This window comes from Columba livia, chromosome 5 (genome assembly GCF_036013475.1).
Source record: "Columba livia isolate bColLiv1 breed racing homer chromosome 5, bColLiv1.pat.W.v2, whole genome shotgun sequence".
In the NCBI taxonomy this organism is placed as follows: Eukaryota; Metazoa; Chordata; class Aves; order Columbiformes; family Columbidae; genus Columba; species Columba livia.
The window spans coordinates 58516152-58535618 of NC_088606.1; the positions used below are offsets into that span (position 1 = coordinate 58516152).

General features: G+C 39.8%; 1 protein-coding gene across 15 annotated transcripts in view; it reads right to left on the reverse strand.

The window, feature by feature from the left end:
• The window catches only part of GALNT18 (polypeptide N-acetylgalactosaminyltransferase 18), a 334832-nt gene that overhangs the window by 46334 nt on the left and 269031 nt on the right, over positions 1 to 19467 (reverse strand). For 13 of the 15 annotated variants that reach the window (XM_065066196.1, XM_065066202.1, XM_065066195.1 and 10 more), the window contains 3 exons: positions 9796 to 9981; positions 4218 to 4355; positions 3 to 98 (listed from right to left, as the gene is read on the reverse strand). In XM_065066196.1, the coding sequence (XP_064922268.1) occupies positions 3 to 98; positions 4218 to 4355; positions 9796 to 9981 (420 nt within the window). The remainder of the gene's footprint in view (positions 1 to 2; positions 99 to 4217; positions 4356 to 9795; positions 9982 to 19467) is intronic. The other 2 variants (XM_065066205.1, XM_065066208.1) reach the window with 1 other exon arrangement.

Genomic DNA, 19467 nt, shown 5'->3' on the forward strand with positions numbered 1-19467 from the left:
ACCTGTGGTGTCATTCCATGGCAGATATACATGATTGGGATATTCTCTGTGTCTGGCCCTTGATCAAGGCACAAATCACTTTTCATGGAGTTCTGCAGCTAAAATAAACAGAAAGAAAAAGAAATCAAGCAAGTCTTACATGAGAAAAAAATGGTGTCATTACTTTCACTTCTGTACAAAAAAATAATACGTACTTGAGCAAGGAAATATGCAAAATCAAAAATACTTGTTGCAATGAAGATATTGAAGAGACAGCACCTGGACTAAATTCTTGGTTGTAGATGATCTAACACTGCTGATTTCGGTAAGGTTTCAGAGAGGATAGATTTCAAAAAGCCTTCAGAGATAGCAATAATTTTTGACATACATTTTTAAAATAGTAAGTCTAATGTGTCTCTGGTAAATGCTATATACAAAAGACATTTTTTCACTAGTGCAGCTAGCTGAGCAGTATGGATGGAGTTTCAAACATAGGAGAAAGCCCTGTAACTGAACAGCTTTTCAGAATCACTCAGGAGAATCTTCCAATTTCTGGAAATAATTTTAAGAGTCTTGTGGCCAGTTGGTATGCACCGGCTCTTTGCATTAATCCGGGCTAACCCACGTACAGCAACCTGCGAACAGAGCGCAAAGCATTTGGCCCTGCTCATCACAAAGCCCTGTACGTTACCTGTGTGATGCTGAGGCAGAATTTTCTGAAAGTGCTAAGTTAATGAGCACAGAGAGCTGGAAGGTCTTTTTGGAGTGCGAGGCCAAAGATATGGATTGCATACCCATGGTCATGTATAAAGGCGTTCAGTGGTGTCAGATCAGTTCAGAGAACAGGGGAGGATTGTCTGACAGAGGGAGTGAAGGGGTGATGTGGTTTGCAACCATCTGTGACTAACTGAGCAGCCCGATCAGCTGTGCACAGGGGCCTCCTTGGAGGAAAAGAAATGTCGTGCTTAGGAAGGAGGTCTAGAAGTGCGTTAGTATATAGGAAGTGTGGACAAGCCACAGACTGAAGCCAGGTAGTGAATAAAATCAAAACCATGAGGTCTTCTCTACAAGATTTCAAACTCCAAAACTAACTCTAAATTCAATAATAGACATGACAAGTCTCAATATTAGAGAAAATCTGCATGAGGTGTTAATACTGGCCTTACTCTTCTAGATGCAACCCTTGAGAATTAAATAGTTTCCTCTCTCAAAGCTTTTTATTTCGTTGACATAAATGGAATCACAACCATAGCTCTAATCATAATCAGGTGATAGATACCACTTTCTATCCAAACCAATGATAAATATCAGTCTTATTAATTCATACCTGGATCCATCACTACCCTTGTCTTTTCAAAACCTCTTCAACAAACTCAAATTCTAGTGCTTGTCCTAGCCCTCCTTTTCCACAACAATCCCCATAAAAATAGGAAGCAAAAAAATCTGCCCAGATCAACATCAGCATGTAACTTAGCTGAGAGGGCTGACCCAGCAGAGAAACAGATACAGAGACTTTAGAGTCCCAAGCTCTAAAAAGAAACATGACCTCAAGCCTAACAGCAGGTGTCCAGTGATCAGGCGCTACAGAAAAAAAGACGCAACGCTAGATTCTTTTTAATGCCAGTCCCCTTCTTATAAATCTTGAAAACACAAAAATAAAATGACCTCTTCAGACTGAATTTCTCAAACTCTTAATCACAATTCTGTAATAACTTAGAATATCTGTAGAGAAATGATCAGTATAGAAAGCCAAAAATGTCACTGGCCTGGTAACTAATAATGCTGTTTCAAAATGTGAGGCATTGACTCTTGGGAACCATCCCTTTCCAAAATCTAGTGGTTTTGTGGCAACCAACAATTAGTTTGGATAATGCAGGTTTAGACTACCAAGACATAATCTTTATTACAAGCCAATATATAACCAGGTCTCCAATCTCCATGCTGAAAAATGAAATAATGAGTCAAAACTGCCATTTGCTCCCTTTCAAACTTAACGCCTTATAGAACACAGAGATAAACCAGACTACAGAAATTTTGAATTTTAGAGTTGTCAAAAACATGATGCTGAAATCAGGGAGCCAGTCCTTACACTAAATACAGCAGCTTTTGGCCCACTGGCATCCCTTTCTCCTGGCTCTAAGGGTACTGCAGAATTCAGAAAGAAATCTGGTTCCCAAACCCTTACTCTACCACCAACCCTAACCCCATCTCTATGCCACAGCATAAACTGGACATGGGTGACACAACTATTTTCCTAACTCTCACAGAAAAGGAGATTTAGGATTCAGGAAATAAATGTGCGTTTTGACACTGCAGATGCCTATATCCTAACTCTCATCCCTATTCAGATAGCTCTCGTAATTACTCAGTACTTTTAAAAATTACTGATATGCTATAGTACCAATATATCTATTTTCTACCAAAAAAAAAAAAAAAGACAGTTGATGAATGCAAGCACTTGGAGAATCAGCAAGCAGCTGACTTGCTTTGAGATATCACAGCTTTCTCCATTATAAGACATGCAAGCAGACATGAAGACTAGAGATCCAAGCAACACTTTGACTAAAAAGATTGGGGCTCTTCATCTTGTTGTTTCATACAACAGTATTTTGTAAAAGAGTAAGCTGTGTATTTCATGAAACGCTCCCCCTTTACCTGTACGGATGCATTGCTACAGCTGTCCACCACTCTTTTTCGCGATAGTACAAATAATGAATTAAAGCCAACTCCTCACATCGGTCTTAGCTGATGGGGCTACTCTCATACTGCAAACAAATCATGTGTGTTATTATGCAGTACCTAAATATGCACGTTCTGCTGACCAGTGAGTTCAGTATTTCTGTACCAAACTCTTTCTGATTCTTTTTAGTTTGTACGTTGCCTTCAAGGAACCTTCAAAGGCTGATGAAAAAGTCTCAGCAGAATATAAAATCACAGGGTGCCTGCTCGCCGATTTTCCCTTTGACTTACATGATGGGGAGTTAATCCTGAGACTACACAAGTACCTTTGCTATTCCACTGGTCTTCCTTTTTTATCTAGTATCACTTGTACCTGCAATCAAAGATTTCTTTTTAGCCAGAGGTCCCTACAAGCAGAACCGTGCATCTGTTAGCTGCTATGCCTTCTTCTCAGGAAAACCCATGCCTGATCAGATCATGGCATCGCTGAGGGCAGTTATAGAGTCTGTGGAAGTGGGTCTTTGCACACAGGCTTTGTTCTAAACTATTTTGGAAAGTAAGTATTATCTCATGTATTTAACAATGACCTAAACCTTTGATGGAAGTGTTTTTCTTCTCTCTTTGGACTGTATGAAAAGCCAGAACAATAATTGCAATTGATTATCAAAGGGGTCATGGAACTTTGTGGAGCATACAATCACTTCAATTGCCAAAACAGCAGCTGCTCTGTGGCACCCTCAAGGGTCTTCTCAGAGCCTCACTGGCAAACCACACAACTCGGACTTGTTTTTGAGGAGGAATGTCTCAAACCAAACCTTAACACTTGCATGATCTGCTCTTTCTATTATAGTTACATTTTGTGATTGGGACTTGCAAAAAGGAAAATTTAATTCACAGGAATCAATTTTTGTGAGTATGACACCAGACAGAGAATGTGAAAAGGACGTCCTAGCTCTACTAGCTTATTATAGGCCTGTATTAACTTGCTGTGTTCATCTTCCATGTCATGCACACTTGCTCTCTCTGTTTAGATTGCCAGTTTTCTAGGGGCAAGAATTGTCTCTGCTTTAATTAGCACAGTACCACTCAAGTGAGATTTCAACATAGACAAGGGTACTACTGTCACAAGAGTCACGATGATGATTATACCAAAATACAGGCATTTGAGGATTTAAATTCTGACTTGGCTATAATATTAAGAAGCTTGAAGTTGAAATACTGAGCATATTTCGTTAATTCACCTGCTGCCACAACCCTTCCAACTGACACCTCCAGTGTGTCTAAACATTATACCTTGAGTGTCTCTGAGAGGAATGCAAGCCATGGAACAAACAAACAAAAAATCAGGGAGGAAGTTAATGTGCAGAATACCTCACCAAGAACTACAGCGGAGCAGCTGTCTCTGTCAACTAACCAATCTATGAAGTATTTTAACTACTGACTTCAGGTTTATCCGATTCTTCTACTTGGAGCCAGGCACTGTCTTCATGAATTACTTCCGCTATTATACCTTCCTTCCCCCACCTTTTAAAAGGAGGAAATATAACCAAGATCCTTACCACCCCATAGGCGACAGTATCTGAGTACATTCTCATTTCTGGATAGACGCTGACAAGATACCACCTAAAGGTCTTGCACTGGAGCTTCTTCCTCAAGGCCTTCCTCTCAGAAATATCACCAATATCAATTCCAGAGTCCTGCATATAAAACAAGGGACAGAAAAAGCAGAAAAGAAATCATTAATGCACTTCTGTGTAAACTGATCATCCAGAGTCTCCCTCATTGCAAAGGGGATTATGACCTATGGTAATTATCAGCTCTGGGTCGCAGAGTGAGTCTGTTACCACACACTCCGTAAGTGCCCCAGTTAAATATGATACAGGTCACCATGGCAGGGGATCTTTCAACATCTTCTTGGGTCAACGGAAACACACTACTGACTCCAGCAGGGTTTACATCTAGCTCGCAACGAATATCACCATTTTTTCTCTTATTTCCCAGCACTTTCCAAATCCAAAAGCAACTGGCAGGAAGTAGCAAGTTGCCCTAGAAACAGCCTTATTGCTGGTGTCCCACTGTGCCTAGTCATGAGTATTATATATAACACTTTCTGGCCATTTCTGAAGTCTGAGTTTACTGTTTCACTGCAAAAAGCAGTTGCTTTGCTCACCTTTCTGAAATATTGCTTACTAAATTTTTCTTGTAATGTAAAAATAAACATTGCTAATTTTGTTAAAAGTAATTGCAGAATATTCTCTCCCCTAATTTTTATTCTTTTTTACATTTCTGGATAACCTAATTTCTACTTATCACAAGGCCAGATCATAAAGCGTGAGTTTCATAAAGTTCATGTATATAAAAATCAATAATTTCTTGCATTAAAATCACACAACAGAAATTTTTATCGAGGGATCTAAGTGCAATTCCACAACTGCTCTTTGACAGGAAGTAAAATGAGACATTTTGCTCCACATTTTGGTCCACCACTTCAGCCTCAGAAAAAACAGGATAAATAAATTTTTATAGGGAAATCCTATAATCTGTCTACTTAAACAACAGCCTCTACTGGATCATAAAGGCCCCAAAGATTTTGCCAGCCAGCAGCTATGATTCAAAAATAACATTGGAATTAGCGACACATCAAAAAGGTATCCTTATAAGTAACTAGGTTTCTGAGCTGCTGAAGCAACGGCTGCTTCTTACATCCCAAAGCACTGAATTAATATATAATTATTATATATATATATAAATACATATATATATATATATATACCAAGTATGTTTTATTATGGAAGCATTTTCTAACTACAGTAGAATTGACTTCCACGTTAGTAAAGTATACTATAAAGTAGGAAACTGAGGTCTGGGATAAACAGTCATAACTCAAATTTGATGATTCCCCTCCCCTTTGGCCATGCATTGTTCATAAAACTTTATGTAGAACTGCTCCTTTAGAGATCATGTTTTCTTGATTTTTCTAGCAAGTGGCTAGATAAAGGAACATGCTGTAGAGTGCTGTAAGACAACCAACTGATCCCATGGACAAATCCCACTCATGCACTGCTCTGGCTGCACTTGCAGCTTGTGTGAAGGCAAAGAAGGATGCCAGCACAGACATTTGACCTCCAGCACATCCCAGGCTTCCCGGGATCAGGTACTGAATTGGTCCAGTGCATCCTGACTCCTTTCTCATGCACCCCTGCGGGCACCAATGCTTGTTTCCTCACAGTTTGCTGTATAAGGTAAGAAGGAGCATCTGGGGCCTCAGTAATCGCATCCTCCCGTGCAGCTGGAGAAGGCAAATAGCTCACACATAGCACACTGGCTTTATCACCAGCAACAACCCAGTGTGTTCCCCAAAGCTGAGAATATGATGGGAGGAGAAAAAGGAGAAAAAACAAAACAATTTAAAAAACCCCCACAAACCAAACACATAGAGGATGACAGAGGGAGAACGTGGCTCTTGCTTCTGGGATTTGAAAAGTCTTTCCTTTGGGTTTCAAGTGCTTTTCTGAATCTATTTGTCTAATGCAGGAACAGTTACAGTTACAATGCAGGAATCACCACAGTATCTGAGGTCCACATTTGAAGCCCTCAGTGCTTCAGAGCCACCTGCAGAGATCCCAAGAGGGCAGTCACAGCACGCTGCCAAATGAGTCTAACTCCTTTTTATTATCATTAGCTTTCAAAGACTAAAACCTTTGGAAACACCTGACTGTGGGGCTTCTCACAGATCTGGGAATTCTGCCATGGAATAAACAGGTCCTGTGGTTAACATTTTGGAATAATGTATTTCATGGAAAGTCCCTACTGCTATAATTGAATACATTTCTATTACCTCCACAGTCCATTACCAGTGTGCTATTTCATCAGCTTCCAGACAGAGAATTACTCCTATAGTTACCCACTTGTGTAACAGTATTTGGCCGTGCTAGCTGTCTGTCCTCTATGCGTCTCTCACAATGACGCCTCAACATCTTTTTGCCTAGGCTGAAGCTAGGTTTGATTTGAACATTGTCCCTCATTGGTATTTCACCTTTAATTTAATCTTGAGGGAAGCAAAGATAAAACAGAGATATTGCCATGCAGTCTGAGATGTAAATGTGACCTAATTCATCCCCAGCCTTTCTCACCCATCATCTCTTTGCCCCCTGCCTACTGGAATTCTTTATTACAAGTGTCTCACAAGCCCAAAGTTTTTTTTAGGTTGCTTCTTTACACTGAATATTCCTTCTTTCTACAGATGTTTCTATAACAATCAGACTGCATCACTCCTAACCTTTTGATGTATAAAAGAGGACTCCTGCTAATGATGTAGGTTTTCCTTATACTGACTAATGCAATTGCAGTGCTTGGGAGTGTAATTTTGTACTCTATTTTCATCTTGCCCTTAAAAGGCCAGAAGCTTTCCTTAAACATGTATTTGTTTCTGACTGCCCTAGAATCCATTCAGTACTCCCCAAGTTTAGCATGAGAAAGGAAAAGGAGCTCCCAGGTCTTTGGAGCAATTCCCCCAGTCCTTGGCACCTGGCCTTGCACTTGTTTAACATAGCTTCAAATTACACAGGTGAGTTGGGAAACTCGAGCAAATATCAGGTTGTCAGAACAAAGCAGAGCCTCAATGCTCTTCTAACTTAACTATTTTCCACCTGGTAAAAGATGTAAGCTAGGTGAACACCACTGGAATGTGCCCAGTGTAAGTCCCAGAGCCCATCTGACAGGAGAACCTCCTGGAGGCCACAGGTGCCATCCTGTCTCGGAACATCCCAGAGCAATTACCACTTAATGAGTAGATTCAGGGTTTACAGGCCTGTTACAAATGTGAAAACTAAGCTGTTTCCCAGCATATTTTATGGGCACGTGCCTGATTATTTAGTTTTCTACAGCGGTGAGAAATACAAGCGAAGGTTCTTCGTGCAAGGTTCTGTACACACACATAGTAAATAGATTCCTCCCTTCAACAGAGGCATCTCATTACGTGGCAGAAGAGGCTACCACTATTAAAACCTGATTTAGTGCTTGCCATTTCCAGCTTTTAAGTCTGCAGTATGGTTTGACAGCAGTAGCCTTTGTGAAGATAAAGAGAGAATGTAATCTGCATTGCAATTTATTCCAGCAGTTCAGTACAATGATTAGTACATTTGTGATGGGAAAATGACTGGAGATTGAAGTAATAAGAAAACTTGTTACTCCTCTCCAAAACTATGAACCAAATCTGTTTTGGCAGTAGAAGATCTGCTGTGCAAACATCTTGATGCACTTTGTGACCTGAAAAAACCAGTCCAATCCACATATTCCATTTATTTTTCCTTTGTTTAATGAAATATATTTGCTTCTTTTGTTTAATACATGAGTTTTAAAATGTATTATATCAGACTTATTCTTCTCATCTATTGGCACAGTCAAGACTGTTATTATTACTTGTTAAATTTTCATTTAACAAGTAATAATAACAACTTATCTTTGTATTATTATGAATTTGATTTCCAAAGTGCATTCAAATCTCAACTTTGCACAAAATTAAGCACTATCACCATCGTGTCCAGATTAATATTATGCAAATATATGTACAATACTGCATATCCTGGTTAGCAAAAGGAATTTCTAAGTTTTCTGCTAATGCTACGTTTGCAAGTCAAAAAACGAAACTTGATCAATCAATGAAGATCAACCAATCTTCAGGAAAATAAGTAACGATATAAAATAGAAACTGAAACATAAATCTATCAAGTTAATGACAAAAAAAATAATTTGAAATTGTTTTGATGCAAAATAAGTATCCCTATCTACCAGAAAAGTCTCTATTCTCATACACACTGCTCCAAACAGGGACACTTATGCAGCAGCTTGGAGTCTGCGAACGTGAGAGCAGCTTCCAGAAAGGTCCCTTCCCTATACCAGACCATAGAGGAATTTTTCCCAGTGCTTTCCTGCTATATGATATGGTTAACTCTGCAACCTGAAAATAGGAAAATTACTTCCCCACTTTGCCAAAATTATTTAATTTTAACCACAGGAAACAAGGGAAATTACTGAAAGCAGCTGAATCAACATCAGCATTTACATAATATCTAGCTGGTTTTTGGTTTCTAACCTTTTTTCCTTATTAAACTAAAAGAGAAGTACCACATTTTATTTCCTGAATCAAAACTCGCAGCAAAACCAGTTTATTCAAACAGTTGCAAAATCACTCTAAGAAATTTTACAGGAATTTTATTAAAGAAAAAATGAACTAACCAAGTTCGTTTATTAAGTCTAGAATATTTGCTTTTGCTGTAATGATGACAACTGCTCAATCTAAGTCAAACCTCAGATTAAACTAGACATGGTTTCCAACCTCTAGGTAGAAACAACTATTCCACGTGGATCCTGGATATTTTCCAGAATATATATGGGACAATAGTCAACTTTCTCAGAGCCACATAGCTCTTAACAGTTCATGGATGAAATACCATCAACTACAGAAACGAAGAACATGTAAAACAATCAGATGTCACACAGAACTCTCAGGTTAGCCACCCAACAATATCTTTTCAATACTATGGACCAACCATTGGTCATCTATAGAAAAGAAATCGGGACAAGCAGGCCAAAAGGGATTTGCAGCTAGATCCTACAATATGGCATGACATCAGCCAGCCACTCTTACTCTGATGTGAAAATTACTCAAGAGGGATACATCCACACTTGAACTGATAGATGTTAACCCCCCTCGCCCCTTGGCAGAATGCCCCTCACAAATCTGGTGGAATTATAGCTCTCTGTGATGGTAAATAAGAGACTTAAATACAAAATAAGATATGTAATTTAGATTTGATTACTTTCCCCCTCCATTTCTGCAACTACTAGATTAAAATGACCATGCAAATTCATCAGTGAGGATGATGAACTTGACAAGAAATTAATTTTTAAGAAACCTGAAGACAAAGGAATTATTCTAGAATAAGACAAACCTACATATATGTTTTTACATGTAAGTGTGTATGTGTAGGTATATCTTATGCCTATATGTAAGAAATAAATACATACGTGTATACAAATAACAAAATCCTAGCAGAAAACTAAAAATTCAGAATAGGAGCCAAACCCCAAATGTTCTAAAGCCAAACCTTGCAAACACCAGTCTTTGTGACTCACCTCCTGGGGTATGTTCCATGCCATATAGACATGGCTCTTAAACTCATCCATCCAGACTTCAGCCACTCTTAGTGCATTTCTCCGGACATGAGCAGTTAGATCTTCTGTGTATGGCTTATGTGCTCTTTCAATGTGGGCAATCCTTGAACAAGGTAGAACCTCAACACTTCCTCCACATTGCCATACCTAGGAGGAAAAAAGACATCCTGCTAGTGAGACCTCCCTAGTAAATACACTGACATTTTATTTCTATGCTTGCCACTCTTACAAAGGAGAATAATTACTCAAGACTTACTTGACCACACAGATTTTTTTTTGACAGTTGTGAGAGGAGAAAGTTATTACCTTACCATAAATCATTACTAGTACTTAATCTTATTGCAGAATTATTACACTACCAGTAGACTCTCATCACAGTCTTCCAGGATCCATTTAGTTATTCTCAAGATTATTAATAAAATCATGTATAGGGTGTCCAAAACAGTAGTGTCTGGGTTCAAGTTTTAATGCTTTGCAGGCACTTTATAAGATTGTGGACAGTCCCTCTCAATGCATACACACACTATTCAGAATCTGGAACTAGGCAGCCTTGTGCGGAAGGGAAACTCAGACAATCACCTTTTTAAGTTCACTAAGGCTCCAGGTTCTAGAAAGACTAGGAATATAAATGCATCTTAAGCTTTGCTTTTAACATAGCTCAGAAAGGTTTATTTCTTTTGAGAAAGAGTGACAAAGCCTAAGATAGCCTAGTGACAATGGTCTACGAACAATTTCAAGACACACCACTCTTAGGAATTATAATTGATGTATAATGTAGGTTACTGTTCCTGCTCAAGTGTGTTTCAGTTTTGCCTTCTACCACAGCTGAACTAGCATCCATAATGTTAATCATAACTATTGCATTCATTTCTGATTTTCAATCTCTCTGCTTTCAACAAGAGAAAACCCCTTTGGCAGCCTTAACAGTCAGTGAAGGACTTGAATTATTTTACTAGAAGTTCTTTTTCTGTGTACCTTATATTACATAAACTTCCTAACAAGATCAAGGCAGCCCATTCATAATGGTTGAGTGGATGCTGCTCAGTTCTTCAAACTGTTTGATCCTGCTGAGGAGGTACTTCAGTGTCCCAGAGGCAGTTGTACTCACTGAGAAGTGACAGAGTTTGTCTCTGATACTGCCAGGAGAGACTTCCAAGGCTCAGTATCCCATATCAAGAGAGCAAAAAAAATGAAGGCAAGGGTGCTCTTTCCTCATACAGCTCATCCAGAAGAGAATATATTCCGGTCTCCCTCCTGGTGGCCAGGGATGAAGGTTGGCAGAACATCATGTTCTGGAGCTGATCTCAGACCCCTCAGGTCTGTCCATCCTATAGGCATATGCTCTACTAAGGAAGCACTTTGTTCAGTCATTCATTTTATATATTTAGACATCTGGCTTGAATGCAGCATTTAGGCATCTGGCAGCTCCTGAGACCAGAAAGTGTGGCATGGATTCAGAATGTTCACAAAGCCTTTTCTGAACTGGTGCCTAATTGAATTCAGCATATGCTGGGAGAAGAGATAGAGCCTTGGTTGTCAGAGCTCTCTGGAAGATGAGCTATCACATGAACCCACTGCACAGTTGAGAAGGGACCTGAAAAGACTTCAGCATGTCTCCACATCCAGAACTTGAAAAACCATAAGAGCAAATAAACATAACCATTAATATCCTAAGGGCAAAACTGAGATGATCGTAAATATATAAAAATAAATGGGCAATTGATCTGGTACAAGAATAAATAATCTGGAAATAACATTTGTGTCCTGTCTTTCTAAGTATCATATAAAGTGGGCAATCCAGGTTAATGATCTTACAAAAGTAACAGTTTGTCAAACATTTAATTCTAAATGGTTCAGCTACATTTCGTCATAAAGATTAAATGTTAAGTATCATCAGGCTTTGCTCACACAATGCCTGCTTTCAATCCAAGCCTTTTCTCAGCTCGGCATTGACATCCAGCTATAAATTGTTTCAGAGTTACTCACTGTACGCTGTTTAAATGAGTACCATAAAAGACAAGGAAGATGTAGAGACGGTCATAACTTAGCCCAGGATAAGACAATTCACACACCGCATGCGCTGCCTCCCCTGCCCCACCTTTGCTCACTTTCACTAGGGATGGCCCCGATCCAGCTCCAACAGTGAACACCAAATCTTTTGTGGGACTTTCAGAGTTAGGTCTATATGTCATCTTCACAACAAGCTGAACCAAAAATTCACTGTCTATAATAAGCTGAATTTCCAAGTATATTTCCAGGATACAAAAATCTGAAGAGTGGACTCATCTTTAATTTTAGCACTGACTCAGTAAAAAGTAAAATCTAATTTGACTTTATAATGAAGTCATACGTGTTTTCAAAAAATACAAAGTCTTTAATGTAGTTTGTAAATAACAATTACCTACTACCTGAATAAACACCAATTAAGCATATCTGGTGGCCACTCCTTTCTGTCAGACACCAGCAGTCTTTGTTCTATTTCCAAAGACCAATTAATTACTCTGCAAGAACCATGAATTCACTTAAAAATTTCATGGTAAGAGGGAGCTGTCAGTACAGATGCTGAAAGAACAGGCAGGTTGCATTAAACAGCTTCAAAAAACAACTACTATTTCTAAGCAAAAATCTCCTGCAATCCATGAATATGTTATTAGCGTGCACTGAAACTGGACCAGAGATATAAGACAGTAATTTCCATATATCAAGATGAAAAAAAGTCCTTTAATTAATGACTTTTTAAAGGGGAAGATGTGAGAAACACATGTGATCTGAAGATATGGGAATCCTAAGCTACAGTGTGTGCAGAGCTTGCAGTTACAGCACTAAACAAGTGAAAAGGGAAACATTGCACCCATTTTTAAAAGCAGTAGAAAGGAGGACCCCAGGAACCACTGACCTGTCAGCCTCATGTCTGTGCCTGGGAAGATCATGGCACAGATCCTCCCAGAAGCTACGCTACGGCACATGGAGGACAGGAAGGTGATTCGAGACAGCCAGCACAGCTTCACCAAGGGCAAGTGCTGCCTGACCAACCTTGTGGCCTTCTACGATGGAACAACTACATCAGCGGACAAAGGAAGGACTATGGATGTCATCTATCTGGTCTTCTGTAAAGCCTTTGACATGGTCCCCCACAACATCCTTCTCTCTAAACGGGAGAGAGATGGATTGGATGGGTGGACCATTCAGTGGATGAGGAGCTGGCTGGATGGTCACATCCAGAGGGTAGCAGTCAATGGCTCAATGTCTTGATGGACACCGATAACAAGTGGTGTCCCTCAGGGGTCCGTACTCCGTACTGGGACCAGTAATGTTAATTATCTTCATCAGTAAAGTTTTAGCTAAACTATATGGTTTGACATATAATGTTATCTGTCAGCATACTGTCACTGCAATCAGTAATACCTATTGACAAAGCCACTCGTATATACTGCAAGAAAGAAAGTTGATTCATTTCCTAAACTGTGGTTAAAAGGAAATACAACACTTTTGCTGTTGCCCATGAAGATGTTTTACCTGTTATAAGGAGAGGAGGAAACTGCTAGCAATAGTCTCAATTACATGCCAGATCCCTAAATGTACATATACACTTGTCAAAAATAACATATGCTTCCATCATTGTGATACAAGAAATAGCAATTCACATCTCACTCTGTAAAAGCAACAATGGCAAAACCGTACCAATGGGTCTCAGGCTTTGTCTTAAGGCAAAGACCTTAGAAAGTTTTCAAGTGTGAGGGACTGGGAGTACCTAGTGTGATTGCCGGAGCCCCAGCAATGCAGAAAGCTTGCTGTTCTTTGGAAGTGTTTCATGAGGTTCTGGTCCTGCTGGTTTACTTTGCAGAAACAGTCTTTTAGAAAAAGAACTCATTAACTGGAGCTTCTCTTCCAAAGAGCTCTCAGAATCCACTTCAGTGTATTTTCAACACTCCCTTCCAAGAGGGTCTTAGAAAGGGCTCTTTATTCTTGAATTTCTTGAGGAGGTTCATGTATTTGTTATAGCCTCAAGAAGGGCTTAGAGAGCTTCCTCTTCTTGAAAGGGTTCCTTCATCACCAGCAAGAGGTAGTAAAGTTCCATTAAAAAATTCAGAGTATAACAGGGCAGTAGTAGTGCCAAGGTGGTTTGTAACACTTATGAAGCCGAAAGACTAAAATCAGCAAAGCCTGTGACCTAAACTAAGCAAAGCAAGTGAAGATGATAAAAACGTTAAGTGAATACAGATTATCTAGTTGAGGGAAAGAAAAAAAAGGGGGGTTGGGAAGGGAGACTATCTCTCTCCCTTTTATATCTTCAGTTCTTATGACGTGAAGAATTTGTCCAGGCTCTAAGCACTTCTTACTGTTAATTCACTGAAGGTACATTTACATGTAAGCTATACTTGGGGCCCTACATTTGTGTGAATTTATGTTCACCAAGATTAAAGCAGCCCCTCAGAGCAAATGGAAAACACGTTCTTTGCATTGGAAGAGCCAGGAAAGCAGAGGACACGTAAAACTGCAGAGAGGGCACAGGCAGGAGCACAACAGACCAGCTGCAACTCCTGCTCTGGTGCAGGAGCAACTGTGCAGCCCGTGGGATGGCACAAGCGGGGCAGCCACAGCCGCAGCCACGCACCAAACAGCTTCCTCAGGCATTCTGCAAAGCACGAGCCCAATACCACTGTGCTGCCTTCCCACGCCTGTCCCCACCAGCGCCCGGGCAGCAGAGACGGGGGACTCGCACATCCTTAGAAATGGATAAATCAACCTGGTCACCTATTATATTTTTTTTAGAGCAAATTCCATTCACATCTGGAAAATGTTTCACTAGACAGAGGGTCTTCACTTCTATTTAGTTTCATTTTTAAATCCATGTCCTTTAGTAAATCCTTTTCAATTGCATTTAAACATATGTGAATTTGCATATTTAATCAAAACAATTACAACTCTGAAGCTGAGCCCTCTCTCAAATGTTTAATTCATACTTCATTATAAAATGATATAACACTTCTTCATTAAAAGTGTTTCTTTTTATCTCTTTAATCACGGAGTGTTCTTTTCATGTTGTGGAAGCTTTATCTAATAAAAAAATAAACCCTACACAATCCTGAGCAGTTTATTAACATGTACTGCATTCATTAAATTGACACAGATCATGCAGTTTCTCCAAGAACTGCTGTGACCTTGTTTGAAACCGTAATTTCATTTGGACTACAAACAAAACTTCTAATAATTAAGTGATTTCTCAAAAAGCTGAAACAATTTCTAGCTGCTCTGAAGTCTGCAAATGACAAAATTAGAACTCGTTAAAGATGCCCTGAAGATTAACACAAAAGCAGTCAGTGTGAATTAATTACTACTGCGGATACAAATAAACAGCCACCAATATCTTTAAAATATATTTTGGGGAACAATTTAATGCAATAATATTTGTGAATTTTGTTAACCTTTGTCATTACTGTTAACCATTTACTGATAAGCAGTTATGATCTTAATGTTTTACAAGAAAGTATGAATAAACTATTTTCATTCAATACCTTGAGCTACGTCTGTGATCATTTGGGGTCTGCATTTTTATTTTAGTATCTTAACAAACGACTGCACAAAGGCCTCAGTCACATTAACATTATTAGAATACAGTCGGAAACGAAGGAAAATAACACTTGTTACTGAAGCTACGATTCTTGGTTACTCCCTGCTTCTTGTGTGCAAGAATAGCGTTTCTCCATAACCCAGCTGATAATCCTAACATAAAACTGTAAGCAATACTCAAAAACACACCCCTACAATCTAGAAGACTGTTTAAAGGGTTTTAAACATAACTAGAGCTGCTCTCAATTTTTAAAATGTAAATTATCCCTCAAATCTCACTTTTGAAGTCATCACTAATTGCCTCATAGGCCATATTTTACATTAATTGTGCCGTTATGAAACACTCACTGAAAAAGTAATACACGTAAAGACTCTCCCCGTATTAAATTGTCAGTAGTTTCTTTCCTCTTTTAGCTAATTGCTTCATTACGTACTTTTAAAATGGTTTTGTTCTGCAGGGATTAATTTTGCACATATCTTCATGAGCTGTGAAACTTTTACAAAGTATTGTTACACAAAGTATGTTGTGTTGCTGGTTGACAATTGCAGGAACTACTCCATGCCTTGTGTTACTAAGAGATAACACGCTTCAAGGGTCACTGAAGACATACGGCTTTATTCAGTTCTTTTGCGAATGTGTCTATCTCATTGCTAGAGACAGCAAATAACTGACACATAAATAGCTACATTGCCAAGTTTAAGTCACAAATAGTAAGTAAAATAAATCACTTTTCAGCTTAAAAGGCAAAAAAACGAGCAAACTGAATAATCAGATCACCACTGGTTTAGTATTCATGGAGCAACTTACTGCACTGTCCGTCTTTCATGTTTTTTCCTTTCTCTCCCTTACCACTTAGCTTGGTCAGTCTTGTTAATTTTGCACTAATCCTGAAGACTTCATTAGTACCAGAAGACCAAACTAAGAAGAGAGTATTTCACTTGGAAGGGACCTACAGCGATCACCTAGTCCAACTGTCTGACCACTTCAGGGCTGACCAAAAGTTAAAGGGTGTTGTTAAGGGCATTGTCCAAATGCCACTTAAAACACTGACAGGCCCGAGGCATTGACGACCTCTCTAGAAAGCCTGTTCCAGTGTCTGACCACACTCTCAGTAAATAAACACTTCCTAATGACCAGCCTAAACCTTCCCTGGCGCAGCTTTGAACCGTTCCCACGTGTCCTATCACTGGATCCCAGGGAGAAGAGACCAGCACCTCCCTCTCCACATCCCCTCCTCAGGAAGCTGTAGAGAGCCATGAGGTCGCCCCTCAGCCTCTTTTTCTGTAAACCAGACAAGCCAAAATTCCTCAGCTGCTCTTCACAGGACAATCCTTCCAGCCCTTCCACCAGCTTTGCTGCCCTCCTCTGGATGCTTTCAAGGACCTCCACATCCTTCTTAAATTGTGGGGCCCAGCACTGTGCACAGCACTCAAGGTGAGGTTGCACCAGTGCTGAATCCAGTGGGACAATCGCCTCTTTTGACTGGCTGATGCCCCCAGGATGGGGTTTGCCCCCCGGCTGCCAGGACACACACCGCTGGCTCCTGTTGGGCTGCTGTGGACCAGCATCCCCAGATCCCATCCTGCAGGGCTGCTCTCCAGCCACTCCTCTCCCAGTTTATATTTGTGCCTGGTGTTACTCTGACCTAGGCGCAGAATCTAAGGTTAATTTTGGTTTGGAAAGTACCTCACTGTGTTAACAATCTGAATCCCAAGATTACACAGACTTGTGAACATTCAGCGGATAGAGCTGGCCCCTTAAAATTTCAGTGTCCACCAATGGAAAGTAACTGTTCTGTGGGGGACTACTGTGGGTCCCTGGATTCCCTGGTGGAGGGCACAGGAACAGAGGTTGGCCTTGAAGATAAGGTGTACCCGGGAGAAAACAGGGAGTAAAAGAGTAACATTAACGATAGCAAAATGAGCCAATGATATGTTACTATTGCAGCCTGTAAGTAATAGCAAAAAGACACTTGAGCTGGTAAAGACTATATAAAAAGGCATCTGTGGTAATAAATGGAGACTGCTTTTTGTACTTAAGAGCTTGGTTTATGTTGTTTGCCCGTCTCAACAGCGACACTGTTCCCACACTCGTGGTCATCCGATTCAGGGGACTGGGAGGCCCAAGGTGCAGCAGTATTATTAAAGACAGAGAAAAAAAGCATTTAGTGCCTCCATTTTTTTCTTCATTCCTACTAGTCAGATGACAACATTCAGCAAGTATTGGTCCAATGCTTTCTTTAGAACTCCTCTTGCTATTAAATTCCTTTAAAAAGCCCTTGTTACCTGACACAACACTCTACTTGAGCTTTGGCCTTTTGCATCTTCTCCTTGCATATACGCATCACAGCTCTGTAATCTCCTTGTGAAGCCTGACCTTGCTTCCACAGGCCATATAATTTCTTCTTCCTCTCGAGCTCCACGACAGGTTCCCAGTTCAGCCAACCTGGTCTTCTGCCCCACTTGCTTGATTTAGGACACCAGGTGTTGTGACACATGTAAAGCTATCTGGACTTTGCAGTTTTGACCCAAACATGCTGGATCCATCCTGGTAAATCCATCCTGGTCACCTACTCAGTTCTGTTACAGCACAACAATCCCTTGCTCTCCCACACCGGTCTTCCGCTAATCTTTGTTAGATTACTAAATCAGTCTTGCAGTACAAAAAACTCTCCATTTAATTAAATCCTAGAGAGATCTCCCCTCAGTATAACACTAAAACAAATAAAAGTACGGAATCTTTAGAGACTAGGCCATGAAGAATAACAATACCAGAAGCTACAATAGCATTGTCACCATGCAGTGACTTAAAGTGCATTAGACTGTCTTAAAATAACACACTAATTAATTGCATCTCACCTGAGTTCACTGATTTATAAGTGCATATTGACTGAAACGGTTTACTTCTTTCCATAGCACTATGAACAACAATTTCCTCTCATAAAACATCAAGATGTCTGTATTACCGCCCAGCTGGTGATGTGCCACCACACAAGCATAACCGGTGAAAAACGACTTGTGAGAAATCTCCAAGTGCCTCTTCCTCCTTCCTTGGAGGGTACAGTGATCCCATGTGGTAGCTGGTGCTGTATCAATCATTTGCTTTCCTGTGGGAGCAGCTAATAAAATGTTCTCTTTCCAGAAAGAGCAAAATCACAAAAACGATTCACTGGTAATGTTGTCTGTATGTATAATTACACATGCTGTAGCTGCAAGTTACCTGCTGAGGCATTAATGGGCAAAACCAGGGAAAAAACAATTATTCCACTGTAGGTTTGACACAAAACCATGAGAAGCCACAGAAAGTCAGTTTCTGTTGATGTCATTCATGACTGACACCAGTTTGGAGGCATGAAAATTTCTTATTTTATTCTTAGTAGAGTCTAGGTGGGGTTTGTTTGTTTGTTTCCTGTTGAAATTATGACCCTATAAATAGAGAAATTCAGTCTGTGTAATCTTGGGATTCAGGCTGTTAACACAGCAAGGTACTTCCCAAACCAAAATTAACCTTAGCAATAATTCTGGCCACACTCAGAAGCTGCTACTGGTTACACAGGATGCTAGGCAAGGTCTTGCACTGCTCAAGAATGATTTTTATCTTGGTGAAAGAGTAGGCTACAAAAAGCATTGGCTACTTCTCGTAAGAAGTAACATTTGGTCAATCTAAAATTTTTTCTTGCAGAGTTCAGTCTAGAAATGATCTCTTCTTAATCCACAAAATGGATAAAAATAAAATAGACATCTTCATCTGAAGTTTTAACGTAAAGTTAAAGAGAAACCACTATCTTAAAAAGCAGTATTTAAATGTTACCTAGAAGTAGGAACTAAGAATATTCTTATTCCTGTACTTCTCAGCCCTTCCCCTTCACACATCATCAACCTAATACAGTTGAACAGCACCTGTGAACATTCACCAAGGATTTTTTGTGTACAGCAAATCATCCCCGAGTGGGAAGGACTATGGCCTACTTACTAAAATCAAGTCGAAAACATGGCTTTAAGGCCACAGCAAGTGAGGGTAGCTGAAAGTGCAAGAATGGGGGACGTCTAGATTCATTTTCC